Source organism: Podarcis cretensis, assembly GCF_951804945.1.
Source record: "Podarcis cretensis genome assembly, chromosome: 8".
NCBI lineage: Eukaryota > Metazoa > Chordata > Lepidosauria > Squamata > Lacertidae > Podarcis > Podarcis cretensis.
Window position 1 is genome coordinate 35,883,494 of NC_137177.1, and position 14,273 is coordinate 35,897,766.

The 14,273-nt window shown below is 42.7% G+C and overlaps 1 protein-coding gene across 1 annotated transcript; it reads right to left on the reverse strand.

Annotated features, from left to right (window-relative positions):
* Window positions 1-8,085: 8,085 nt before the first annotated feature.
* Window positions 8,086-14,041, reverse strand: MRPS15 (mitochondrial ribosomal protein S15). The gene is made up of 8 exons (XM_079988208.1): window positions 13,874-14,041; window positions 11,964-12,026; window positions 11,383-11,458; window positions 11,032-11,080; window positions 10,688-10,772; window positions 9,883-9,941; window positions 8,975-9,166; window positions 8,086-8,295 (listed from the first exon to the last, which is right to left on the reverse strand). The coding sequence occupies exons 1-8, from the start codon at window positions 13,983-13,985 to the stop codon at window positions 8,170-8,172; spliced, it is 762 nt and encodes a 253-aa protein (XP_079844334.1). The 5' UTR covers window positions 13,986-14,041; the 3' UTR covers window positions 8,086-8,169.
* Window positions 14,042-14,273: the final 232 nt, after the last annotated feature.

Sequence of the window (14,273 nt, forward strand, 5' to 3'; positions counted from 1 at the left end):
TTGTCTTCCATAAACACGGTTTTAACAGTAAGTGACTGTGGAGGCCAATTCTGGATCTGCACGTCATTCCACAGTGGGAACATTGGTTTCCTGGGAGGAGTTTACCATGACACCTTTGGTAAAAGCTGTCCCCAAGTAGCCATTTGGAGTCATCCTGTGTGTTGAAATAGGCTAACTAAACCTACCCTGAAGGGAAAAGTGGCTGGACTCATAGGCCTGCTGTGACAGGCTTGCAAGGCATTTCCAGGATAAAGTTGCTCACATTTGTTCTAACTAGACACTAGTAGAATCCCAATGGAGGCATCCAGAGCACCGACTGTTCTGGTTGGGATTAGTTACAATTGTTGCAGCCCTGATGTGGACAAGATGCTTGAGGGCACCTGGTCAACTACCCACACTTTGAACTTGGCACTCCATCATGGGTGAGAGTTAACAAGAGGGAACTGACTGGGTGGGGCTGGGGTGGTGAATGCAGGAAGGAGTGGCACTGGTCATCTTGAAAGGAGTAGTTGTGTGTGGCCCACCCTGAATCCCTCTCTGGACCTGAGGTATATGAGAACTACCTCCAGGTGGTGGTCATTCAGCTTCAGACCTGCTTGAAAGATGGTTGTTCAAGGGTAGTGTAACCCCATCCAGGACAGGCTTTACATCAGTATCCAACACCAGCATCCCAATCCACAAAACCTCTTTCTTTCCTGGGTTAAGTTTCACCTAGTTCCCTTATCCATCTCAGTACTGCGTCCAGGCATCTGATGGTTAATGCTGCTGCCTCCCTGAGATTCTTAGGCAGAAGAGAGACAGAGATGCAGGTCACCTGTGCATTGGTGAAATTACACCCCAAACCTCCAAACGACTGATCCCAGCAACTTCATACAGATTGAAGAGCATCAGTGATAAGACACAGCTCTGTGACACCCACAAACCAGAGGCCATAAGGCGGAACAACAATGAAAAATCATCCAGCGCGATTTTTGAATAATGACCACCAGGAAAGGACTCGAGCCACTGCAATACTGTGTCTCTGAAGCAAAGCTCAGATAGGCAGGGTGGAAGGATGCCATAGCTGATGGCACCCAATGCTACCCAAAGGCACCAAATTCAAAAAGTGCTGAACTACATCTGCCGCTGGAAAAGAAGCATTGGGAGTGTACTTAAGAGTGCATTTTTGGACTTCCGGTTAGCGCCATCGTCTAATGGCGGGTTTCCCTCGGAGCTCCTGAGGGGAATCGGCTCCGCGGGTTCGGGTCCCTAGCTACGGCGAAGCGGGGACCCTAAAAAGTCACAGGCACGAAGCCTGTGAACCGGAGACTCGGTGGGCACCGTTTGCGCCCCCCCGAAGTTGCGAAAAAGCCTTTTTAAAGGCTTTGGAACGGCAGCGGGTGTGTGGCGTGGAGCTGAGAGTCGCTCGTACCCAGCCTGCGGAGTGAAGCCGCGTCGCCATTGACGGAGAGCGCTGACTTCTTCTTCTGAATTGGAATTAAAGAATCTACTATCCGTGAGTAGGATAAAATCTAAGGACTAATTGGGAGCCAAAAATTTTGAATTTGAATACCGAAACGGAAAAGGTCTAAAAGGGAAGTCTACCTTTCCGATCTGCAGCAACATCAAAGCAAAGAACTACTAAGCTTTAACTTTAAAGTTCTTTTTGAAAACTAAATCATCGATCTAAGACTGGGACCCTTCCCCCCTCGAAGGCAGGAGTGGGGGGGAGATCGTATTTTAAATTGCTTCAAACTTCCTGCTTGTATAGAAGGGGAAAATTTATACCGCTGTGCTCTGACCCTGGAGCGGACTGCCGGAGAGGGTAGCTGGCTGCGGACTGTTACTACGTTAAGGCTACAAAGTTGCATTAAATTGTATTTTAAAAGGATACGCTCTTGCCAGATTTGATGGGACTTTGTTTCAATCTGTCAAAGACTAATATTGTGGCCATTTGAGTGCTTTTGTGAAACTTTGAAGGATTTGGGAACTGTTTTGAATGCTTTGGGAATATTTTCTCCATTTTAAAAATTGTAAAGAGAAGAATTGCTACATTCGCCCTCTGGAGGAATTTGGTTTAACTACAGTTGTAGAGTGGAATTCAACCAGCTGCTGGGAAAAGGGAGATATGAGTGTGAGAGTGACCTTGACTGTAAGATACGGTTATGGCAAGTGACCAAGATAAAGGAGAGCCTCAAGAAAAAGCACTGAGGTCTGGTAGACAATACGGAATTGAGCCTTTCATGAAAAGGAGGCCTTCTACATCTGGAGTTTCTGGGGCAGCAGCCACTCCACAAGAAAAGACAAAAGTTATGTCGGAGGAAGCACTTTCGAAACTGTTGGGGAAAATAAATGAATCTTTGGACCAGCTAAAAAAGCAAGGTGCAGAATTAAAAAAGCAAGGAGCTGAAACAAGTAAACAAGTTGCTGAATCCAGTAAACAGGTTGCTGAAACAAATAAAACTGTAGCAGAGATCTCAGGAAAAATAGACATTAATACTAAAAGTATAATTGAACTTGGAAATAAAGTGAATTCCAATACAGAATATATTGGAAAGTTACTAGAGGAAACATCCACCATTCGGAAGATAGCAGAGGAAGCAAAAGAGATTGCAATCGTAACTGACGAAAGACTCCCACCGGTTATCAAGAAGTTGGAGGACCATGATTTGGCGCTCTCGATGATTGAGATGCAGAGGAAGGAGAGGAATTTAAGGATTAGAGCAATACCCGAGAGCGAAGGAGACAACCTTGTGGACTATTTAACAAAAGAGTTTTTAGAGTTTTGGCGAAAGGATTTGGAGAAGGAAGAATTTAAGATAGAGAGTGCATTTAGACTTGGTACACGGCAAAGAAGGAATAAACCAAGAGATTGCTTGATAACGTTAAGATCAAAAGAAGAGAGGGACAAAATTTTGGATCTGCACTATCAGAGAACTTTACGAATTGAGGATTCCTTCGTGGAAATTTTTAAGGATATCCCAAAGCAAATTTTGGATGCTAGAAAACAGTTCCAGAACTTGGTGGTCCTACTGAAAAGGAATAACATACCATTCAGGTGGGAGTTTCCTCAAGGCCTATCTTTTAAATATAAGGGAAAGAAAAGGAAAATAAAGACAGTGGAAGACAAAGACAAGTTCTTACATCAACAAGAAGACGATTTCTGCAAGGGGGCGGATTTGGGACAAGATCACTCTGGAGGAGGAACTTTGGACAAAGACAATTTATTACAGAGACTGAAACCACCGACGGAAGAAGAAGAACTACTAGGAGCGACAGGAGGAGAAGATAAATAGATTGACCATGGCTCTACAACTTCTAAGTTGGAACTGTAACGGTCTAAACATTCCCCGGAAGAGAAAAAATGTTTTTCACATATTAAAAAAAGAGCAATTGGACTTGATCTGCCTACAAGAAACTCACGTGACGAGGTCACATAGGAAACTACTCATTAATAAAAAATTAGGACAAGAATTTATTTCATCAGACAAAGTTAAAAAAAGAGGAGTGGTAATATATGCAAAGGAAAAATTACAACCGAAATTAAAATTTAAAGATGAACAAGGAAGATATTTGGCAATTGAAATTCAAGATCAAGGAGAGAAATTTTTGATCGTGGGAATTTATGCACCAAACGAGGGGAAAGTTGAATTTTTTAAGAAGCTGCATGAGACACTGATGGACTATACGGACACAAATCTAATATTGATGGGAGATATGAATGGAGTAGTATCGACCAACATGGACAAATCTCAAAGACAGGTAGTTACAAAAGATGGAAGACTACCAAAAATCTTTTTTGAAATGACTGACAATATGGATCTAGTGGACATTTGGAGAACAACACACCCACTTGAAAGAGAGGGAACTTTCTATTCTGAAGCTAAAATGACATGGACTAGAATTGACCAAATATGGATTACTAGAGGAATGGCACCTAGGATAAAAAAAGTTGAAATCTGCCCAAAGACTTGCTCCGACCATAATGCAGTAAAGATGGTGATGAAGTTAACAACAACTGGTACCTTTAGATGGAGGATGAATGACACCCTATTTAGAGATGAAGAAGTTTGCAAAAAGGCACAGAAGACTTTGAAGGATTATTTTGAAATTAATATGAGGACCAATATAGAAAAAAGAATTATCTGGGACGCAAGCAAAGCAGTGATGAGAGGATTTTTGATACAACAGAATGCAATTAAAAAGAAAAGCCAGAATGAAAAAAAAGAGAAAATCTTGGAGAAAATAAAAGAGGGGGAAAGGAAATTGAGATCTAAGCCAAAATCACAGGATATTTTGAAAGAAATTAAACTATATCAGACACAATATATGGAGCTGATGAATCAAGAAATAGAGTGGAAAATTAAGCAAATGAGACAGAAGACTTTTGAATCGGCTGATAAATGTGGTAAACTGCTGGCTTGGCAAATAAGGAAGAGACAAAAATTGAACACAGTTACAAATTTAGAAGTGGATGGAAAGAGCATCTATAAACCAACAGAAATTAGGGATTGCTTCCAGAAATATTTTAGACAATTGTATAAACAAGGTCCTCAGAGTGATACGGATATAGAACAGTTTTTGGAGAAAAATGGACTGAAAAAGATCTCTCAGGAAAGTAAAGGGATTTTGAATCAGAAAATAACAGAGCAAGAAATAGAAGGTGCCATTCAAAATATGGCATTGGGCAAATCTCCAGGACCGGATGGATTGACTTCTAAATATTATAAGATTTTGAAAGAGTGGTTAATACAACCTTTGAAAGAAGTTTGTAACGAAATTTTGGAGGGAAAGAAGGCACCAGATACGTGGAAAGAAGCCTTTATCACACTTATACCAAAGACTGAGATAGAAAAGACTCAACTTAAAAACTACCGCCCAATCTCCCTATTAAATGTGGATTACAAAATTTTTGCTGATATTTTAGCGAAAAGGTTGAAAGTAGTTTTGATGGAGGAGATACATAGGGACCAAGCAGGTTTTCTTCCGAGAAGACATTTGTCAGATAATGTAAGGAACATAGTTGATATTTTGGAAAAACTGGAAGTGAATATTAATACTAAAGCTGTTTTGATATTTGTGGACGCTGAAAAAGCTTTTGATAATATTTCATGGAGTTTTATGATAAAAAATCTTCGGGGGATGGGGGTAGGTCAAGGGTTTGAAAATGGTATAAGTGCGATATATTCTGAACAAAAAGCAAAATTAATTGTAAATAATGTGGTTACAGAAGAAATTCCTATTGAAAAAGGGACACGTCAAGGATGCCCAATCTCTCCATTACTTTTTATATCGGTCCTGGAGGTTTTGCTGAATATGATCAGAAAGGACCAGTTGGTTAAAGGAATACAGGTCGGAGTTAAACAATATAAACTGAGAGCTTTTGCAGATGATTTAGTACTTACATTGCAAGAGCCTGAATCTAGTACTAAAAGAGTATTAGAACTAATTCAAGAATTTGGTCAAGTAGCAGGATTTAAACTAAACAAATCTAAAACGAAGGTTTTGGAGAAAAATCTAACAGTATTGGAGAAAGAAAAGTTTCAGAAGGAGACAGGGTTAACTGTGGTTAAGAAAGTGAAATATTTGGGTATAAATATGACATCTAAAAATTTGAATTTATTTAAAGATAATTACGAGAAAACTTGGACGGAAGTAAAAAAAGACTTAGAAATTTGGTCAAATATGAAGTTTTCCTTGTTGGGTCGAATTTCAGTTATAAAAATGAATGTACTGCCTAGAATGTTGTTTTTGTTCCAAACATTGCAAATAGTGGATAAGATGGATTGCTTTAAGAAATGGCAGAAAGATATTTCTAAGTTTGTCTGGCAGGGCAAGAAGCCTAGAATAAAATTTAAGATATTAACTGATGCGAAAGAAAGGGGCGGATTTGCCCTGCCAGACCTTAAATTGTATTATGAATCAGCAGCGTTTTGCTGGTTGAAAGAATGGCTACTTCTTGAGAATACTGATATTTTGGACTTAGAAGGTTATGATAATTTTTTTGGATGGCATGCATACCTGTGGTACGACAAGGTAAAAGTTCACAAGGGTTTCAAAAATCATATTGTCAGGAAAGCATTATATAATGTCTGGATTAGATATAAAGATTTGCTGGAAAGTAAAACTCCAAGGTGGTTGTCGCCAATGGAGGCAAAAGCCGTTAAAAAATTAAATATGGAGGTTAATTGGCCGAGATATTGGGAAATTTTGGAGCAAGAAGGAGACAGACTGAAATTGCAAAGTTTTGAGAAGTTAAAAGGGAAAGTGAGAGACTGGCTGCATTATTATCAGATAATGGAAGTCTTTAAACTAGACAGGAAAGTCGGCTTCCAGGTGGAAAAATCAAAATTAGAAACTGAACTGTTAGAATCTAGTACTAAGAACTTGTCAAAAATGTATAACTTGCTGTTGAAATGGAATACACAAGATGAAATGGTTAAATCTGCAATGATTAAATGGGCCCAGGATATTGGTCATGACATAATGTTTGCTGACTGGGAAAAGTTATGGACCACCGGGATTAAATTCACGGCATGTAGTGCCTTGAGAGAAAATATTATGAAAATGATTTATAGGTGGTACATGACCCCAGTCAAGCTTGCGAAAATCTATCATTCGCCCGAGAACAAATGTTGGAAATGTAAAGAAAGAGAAGGAACATTCTTTCACCTTTGGTGGACATGCCCAAGGATTAAGGCTTTCTGGGAACTGATCTATAATGAACTGAAAAAGGTACTTAGGTACACTTTTCCTAAGAAACCAGAGGCCTTTCTCCTGGGCATGGTCGGCCAAGTGGTTGTAAAGAAGGATAGAACTTTTTTTATGTATGCTACAACAGCAGCAAGAATTCTTATAGCAAAGTACTGGAAGACACAAGACCTACCCACCGTGGAAGAGTGGCAGATGAAAGTGATCGACTACATGGGCCTGGCAGAGATGACGAGCAGAATCCGCGACCAGGGAAAAGCAACGGCGGAAGAAGATTGGAAAAAATTTAAAGACTATTTAAAGAAATACTCTAAAATTAGTGAATGTTAGATTGATGTTGAATAAGAAAAATAGGGGTTAACAGCGATTATGATTAAGTGGAAGAAAATGAATGTTTTTATAATAAATCTGAAAGTAAGGGAGGGATTTGTTAATTAATTAATTTGACATGAGAATGCAGAAAGGGGAGGTATGAGGAAGTCGGGAGAGTAAGAAATATGAAATTAAGAGCAGGAAATTATACATGTTGCATTTTATTGTCTTTTGTTGTTTTGTTTTATTTGTTAAAAAAATATATGGAAAACTGAATAAAAATTATTAAAAAAAAAAAAAAAAAAAAGAGTGCATTTTTGAAGCTTCCTTTTCAATTTGTCCCCATGATTTTACCTGCTGTCCTGCCTGACCTCATGTGATATCCAGTGATGGACAAGTAGGCATGGTTTGCAAAGCAAACAGGCCTAATTAGGTCACTCATGGGCTGGAGGTTCCTCATCACTAGTTTCAAATAGGACTTGTACTACTACGTCTTTTTGAGAAGTAGGAACAAAACGGTCCCTAAATATGGCATTCCTTTTACTCCAGAAGTGCTGCAGACTTTGTTTTTGCTGCAAGCGACTAACATAATTAACCAAGTGATTTAATTCTTATTTCTGGTTTCTGGGAAGGACCAGAAACCAGGAAGATCAAGTATTTCTAAAAGACTAGAATAACTTTTTAACATACTTAAAAGACCACTGTAAACGGTGAAAATCATTGGCAGCGATACAATGACACTTGTAATGTGAAAATAACTTTGGTAACTATGAATATATAACAGATAGATAATGATAAAAGATGCAGAAAAAGAAAAAAGAAATTATTTTCTCTGAAAATGGAACCCATGGAGGGAGGGAAGGAGGTCCGAAGGTTTGAAAGAACCTTTTTATTTTAATGTTTTGAAACGGTTCAAGTTAAAATGTATAAAAGTATGTAAAACCAATAAAAATATTTAAAAATGAGAAGTGATTAAATTAACCCAGTGATGATGGCCTCTGAACCATATGAATGGCCATCATCATTGGGCAGGAGGACTCTATATACACAGACTTTCATATGCACCCAAGGCAGAGGAAACAGTGGTGGTTAAACTATTTATTGTCTACCAGCTTCAGAAGATGTTGCTCAGTATGAGCCCCCTCCCAAACATAGGGCAGGTTTTGCTTAGACTGGGCTGCCTTCAGTTGGTGATGCTTGCTTCTCTGCTTCTCTGGCCCTGGTTCTCTCTAGCCACTCTTGTCGCTGCTTCAGTCTCTGCGGGGCTTTCAGCTTCTGTACCTCTTGGTAGACCTAGAGGGTTAATGGGAAGAAGGGAGGCGGGAGGCAGTTAGGCAGTCAGTAGCACAGACCAAGACTACAAAATCCCAGAGTTCTATTGGGAGTGGTCTAATCCCCATACCAGCTGACAATGGGCATTTACTATCTTTATATTTATTACTCCATGGGGAAAGCCATGGCTCAGTGACACAGCACTTGCTTTACACATAGGTTCAATCTGTGGAACCTCCAGATAGGGCTGGCAAAGTCTCCTGCTGAAACCCTGGAAAGCTGCTGCCAGTCAGTGACTGGAGACAATACTTAGCTAGATGGCCCAAGAGTCTGACTTGGCACAAGGCAGAATCTCCTATTTCTTACAGAATTCTAGCACTGCACTCCTGCTATTTGGTGCTGCTCAGGGTGGCTGCTTACACCCTCAGTCCTACCCAGTATGTGCCCCCAACACTACTGGCCATGCGAAATACAAAACAAAGGTAAGCTCCATTGAGGAGGGTGGAGGTTTCGCTGGTCTGCCTGGCAATTTAACACAGTAATATTGCTTTAAGAAAGCCTTCCCAAACCCAGTGCCCTCTGGATGTCTCCCAGTTGATGGGAGCACAAAGCAGCACCAGGCCCCTCCGAAGCTCATCTGTTACAGAAGAGGAGCTCTGCTTCCAAATGCCTGGGCAGCAACATGCCATGGTGGCTGTACCTTGTTGCACAAGGCTTTCTTGGCGATCCAGCGCTGGGTGACTCTCCGGCAGTACAGTGGGGGAAACTCGTACTTGATGTCCAGCACCTTGCATGTCTTCTCAAAGACGTCGTACTTGGTGTTGCGCAGGTACTTCAGCAGCATCTTCCGCCGGTCTATGGCTATCAACATCTGGCGACGGTTGACTGTGTCCTGGGGACAAGGGTTACTTGTTGCTAGTTACCACTACTACTATTAATTGTTTATATCCCAGATCTCAGGACATCTTTCCAAGGTGGCTGATCACACGAAGTATCAGCATATAAGAAATTGTGAGGATCCAGCTGGTGGTATATACAACAGTCTAAATGGACTCAACAGTCCAAATGGAGCAGCCTCTCTTGCTCTCCTGCTGGCATATAAAGCCCTAAACTACTTGGGACCAGGATACCTTGCAGACTATCTTCTTTTATACATTTGTACATCTCCAACCAATCATAAGATCTTAAGGAGGCCTTGCTAGGTCTACCGAGTTCAGTCAAATGAATCTATGCATCTAAGGCACCTATGAAGTGGGCCTTCTTAGTGATGGCACCCAATCTCTGGAACACCCTCTGCAATTTAGGAGGTGGGAAAAGGAGCACCTTTTATGCAGGCTTTCCCTGGACTATAAAGTTTTGCCGCGCTGTTTTGTATTTACTGCTACGGATATTAACTGTTTTATTTTGTAAAATGCATTTATATTTTGGTTCTGACATCTTATGTAATCAGTGCTGCACAAGATCCAACTTTGAAAGAAATACTGACATTGCTTTGTATCTGAACAATGGCTGTAGCAGTTGGCACTCAACAGTAGCTCCACCCTGAAATACAAATTATCAGCTGGCTCCGAATACAGCATATATTGTGCTTGCATCAAAGACAATTACCTTGGTGTGCATATGCAGATGTTCCTGGAGCGTGCGGATCTTGGCTGTCAAGAAGGCAACTGCAAGAACAAAAGAAAGTCACTGCAGAAAGGCCAGAGACAAAGTGCCTATTCCAATGTTGAATGTTTCTGAATTCCTGTTTAAAAACTGCGCATAGACATTGCCAACCAGCAAGCAAACACAGGGAACTGACCACTTAGAGCTGGCTGCTGGATGTGCTTCCATTATTCTAGAGCTTGCACTTGACTAATGACAGTTTGATGTTATATAGCTGGAAGATCTAAGGGTCTTCCCTCTGGCTACTTCAAAATCCTTGCGTGGACTTTGGTAGTAGATATATGGCAGAGGTTGAGAACACTGTTGGCCTTACAGGTGTTGTTGGACTGCAACTCTCATCAGTCCCAGCCAGCATGGTCAATGGTCCAAGAACACTTCAGTGTCTGTAGGTTCTCCACCTTGGTATAGGGCAAAAAGAGAATCATGATCACTCCACCTGCTCTGCTGGTGGAGCTCCATTTGGCTCCAGCTCTTTTATACAGGAAGGGAAAGCACATAAGCAGATCTGTCATGTTCTCTATATAGAAGGAAATGTCTCTCAACATTAAGAGATTATCCTGCCGCAACTCTGTCCAACACTGGCCTTTGCCAAGTAGGATCCAGTTGGATCTCTGTTTCCAGGTGTACCCTTTCATAGCTCCATTTTCTGCTATGTATCCCTTGAAGTACCTGCTGGGGCACAGACAGGATGACAGCGAAGGAAACAGGAGGCAGCAGCTTTTCTCTTGGGACATATTTTTCTGCTTACCTTGGACCTCTAAGGAGCTAGTGTCAGTTGGGGACTTCCGGACCTGGTCTGCTAGCTGCTGTTTCTTGATTTTCACTTTCTCCTTCTGCATGCAGAAGGGGAAGACAAAATTAATACAACTAGATACTCATACAACTAGATGACTAATAGTCACTCAACCCTACTCCACTATGCAGGAATGGCAGGCCATTGTTTGCTTACAATGCCAACAGCAAACCTGCCTGCCTACAGAAAAGGCAGAAATTCTGTTTTTATGGCTTTTTTAATGGTAAAGCATGGAAGAGTGGGGGAATGAAGGAAGACTTGCCCCCAATCCTAATTTACCCATGTAGGAGAACACTGACCTGGCTTGCCATTTCCAGAGACAGCAACCTTCTCACAACATCATCTACCCTGCAGGAAAACAGAGAGTCCTTTGATTACTTGTCCCCGAATTGCTTAACATTTGGGGAACAGCTTTGAGAGATTAGAAATCAAGGGAGCCATGTTAGATATTCAGAATTAAATGTAAGTTATAGGAGCATTAATTTAGGACCTCCCCCATCATCTGAAGACCCCAGTCAATAAAATGAGGCTTAAGTGGTTGCATTTTGGGGGCCCCTAAAGGGCAGCCCAATGTGGCAGACTTGCTGTTTCCTCCATGAAGCCCCTTTTCATGAAACTCACAGTCCTTCCCTGGTCCTCGCAAACCTTACTTGTCTATAACTGGGATGTTGGCATAAGGTTTCTTCAGCATTGTGGGAGGCAGATCATCCAAATGGCTGGGGATTTCTGCAACAACAGCAACACAGCAATAAGAGCACAGCAGCTGCCTTGCTAGTTCACTCTAGTACAGAATACTTTTTTCTAACAGTAGTCAGCCAAGTATTGAGCTGATGTCTAAAAGAGAAGCTCTTGGCATCTCTCAGTAGGTAAAGAGAGGGAAGTACATTGTGGAAGCTAAAGAGGGACTCCAGTTGCAAAACATGGTGACCCACAAGCCAGCAGGAAGTTGGTTCACCTGGGCCAACAGAACATGTAGGAAGTGGTGTATCTTAACATGTCCAATCACCCTTTTTTATTTAACAAAACTTGTGTGCTGCTTAATTGTAAAAAAAAAAATCTAAGCAATTTTATTTTCCATTTCAATGGATTAGGTAAATGGGGTAAGAGACAGAGACTCAGACCCATAATATCCAGTACAGTCATGAAACTCCCTCAAAACTGGAATCTCAAACAGTTCAGGTGACAGCCTTAGCAGACCAACTGCTTACAACAATGAGAATGTAATACAAACCTTGCTTTTTTCTACGGACAGGCCTGGCATAATCCCTGGCTGTTTGAAGGAGGGGGCTCTTATCTAAAAGGACAGAAAAGCAGCAGGGGTTACACTTGAGCCACATCAGTGCAATACAATAACACAACAGCACATTAGCATTTTGCTCCTTGGAAGTAATTAGGCACATCACTTCTCTCTCTTGGTTTTTGGGGAGATAAAACAGCTCTTCCAGTCTAGAGAACAACCTGTGGAGAAGCAATTTTTAGGCTGATAAGTAGACGGAACATTTCATATTTGAAGAAAGCATTCTGTTTTCTGCCCCACGGCCAATAAATGTGAACAATGCATGAGCAGAGAAAGAGTAAGCTGCTCGGCCTTCACCCCCAACAAGGCTGCTGCAATTGCTCAGGTTGCTAGATGTGACCAAAAGTCACATTTGGTGCATTGGGCGAGGGAAGATCTCTAACAACAAAATCCTTTGCATATTCTTTTCTATTCTAAGTTCAGTAGTGTCATGCAGTTTCCAGTTCAAGTAGAGGTTCCACTACAGGGAAAGAGGAAATGGCTTCCAATGCAAGGGACATGTAAACAAGTTCTTTTGACATACAACAGAAACTTCTTAGTCACCATATTCTTTTCACAATCCAAGGCCGTAATCAAGATCGTTTAGTGTATTAAGACCAGGAATGGAGGAAACAGCCCACTCTACTGCCTCCTTGGTTGTGAGCTTGATGTTGCATTTAATAGGTGGGGAGAGAGATGGAGTGAGAGGGCTTGGCACATGGAAGATGACAAGTGATGCAAGAACATGGGACAGAGCCACAGAGACACCAAAGCAGCCCTCACTGCTGGGAAGCTCCATCTCCATCCACCAGATGCCAGTGTGGCACAGTGGTTAGTGTCAGACTAGGACCTGGGAGACCAGTGTTTAAATCCCCACTTAGTCATGAAGCCCACTAGTCATGACTAGTCATGAAGACTGACCTTGGGCCAGTCATTTTGTCTACTTCACAGGGTTGTTATGAGGATAAAATGAAGAGGGGCAAAAGGTGGGTACAGTGGTACCTCGGGTTACATACGCTTCAGGTTACAGACGCTCCAGGTTACAGACTCCGCTAACCTAGAAATAGTACCTCAGGTTAAGAACTTTGCTTCAGGATGAGAATAAAAATCGTGCTCCGGCGGCGCGGCAGCAGCAGGAGGCCCCATTAGCTAAAGTGGTGCTTCAGGTTAAGAACAGTTTCAGGTTAAGAATGGACCTCCAGAACGAATTAAGTACTTAACCCGAAGTACCACTGTACAGCACCTTTAGCTCCTTAGGAAAAGGTGGAATATAAATGTAATAATAAAATAAATAAATAAGTGGAATGGTTGAAGGTGTCTGCCACACTGCAAGGTAATTACCAGAATGGTCAACCCCCTCCCCATGTCCTGCCTTCTGCTCCTATTACACCAACAAAGAACATGCATAGATGTGTTCGTCTATGGGTCTTCAGTGCATTTTAGCCACCTCCCCCAGGTGCCTTAAAGCAGATTGACTCCCAACCATATTCACGCTCTTGGACAATGAGGCCACCCGGGTCCCCCTTTAATTCTATTTTGATGAGATGCATGTGACTTTTGCAAGCAGTTTGGAAGGCACCCTGTGGAAAGGGGCCTTTCTGTCACTTGCAGAGACGGGGACGGTGTGAATCCATTTCCTCCAAACTGGTGCCTTCCCGGTGTTCTGCACTGAAATTCCCGCTAACCCCCCAAACAGCGTGGCCGCGTTCCCTTGAACTCCGCCCGGCTGTGCTGTCTGGGACTGAATGGGAGCTGCACCCCAAGGTGCCAGGTAGGGGGAGGCCCGTATCTAATCCGAAGCAGAGGCAGTGTACACGGGACCAGCTGCGCGCGCGCTCCGAATTACTCAACCCCGAGCTCCTTACGCAGTGATCCCCGACCCGCCGCCGCCGCTGCCACGTGCGAGCCGAGGCAGCTCCATCCGCGCAGCGCGGCACCCCCCGCCACCGAGACTCCCCTGAACAACACCAGCGACATTTTCTCCCGGCTTAGTTCGTGGGCGCCGCCATCTTGGTGCGTCACAGGCCAGGTCCCCGCGGGAGCACCGAGAGCATCGATTGATACCCTGCGCGCCGGAGCCAATGGAAGGTAAAAGAAGAGGGTGAAGCCCGCCCCTCAGGTGATGAATGGCAGCCCCCGCTCCCGGCCTGCTTTTGTTCTGATGCCGAGCGCGGGCTGCCTGCGAGGTGGCTCTGTGGGAGCGACTTCAGTGCTTGGCAGAGCTTGCTCACTTGGGCTGCCTAGGCCAGCGTGCCTGCTCTGGCT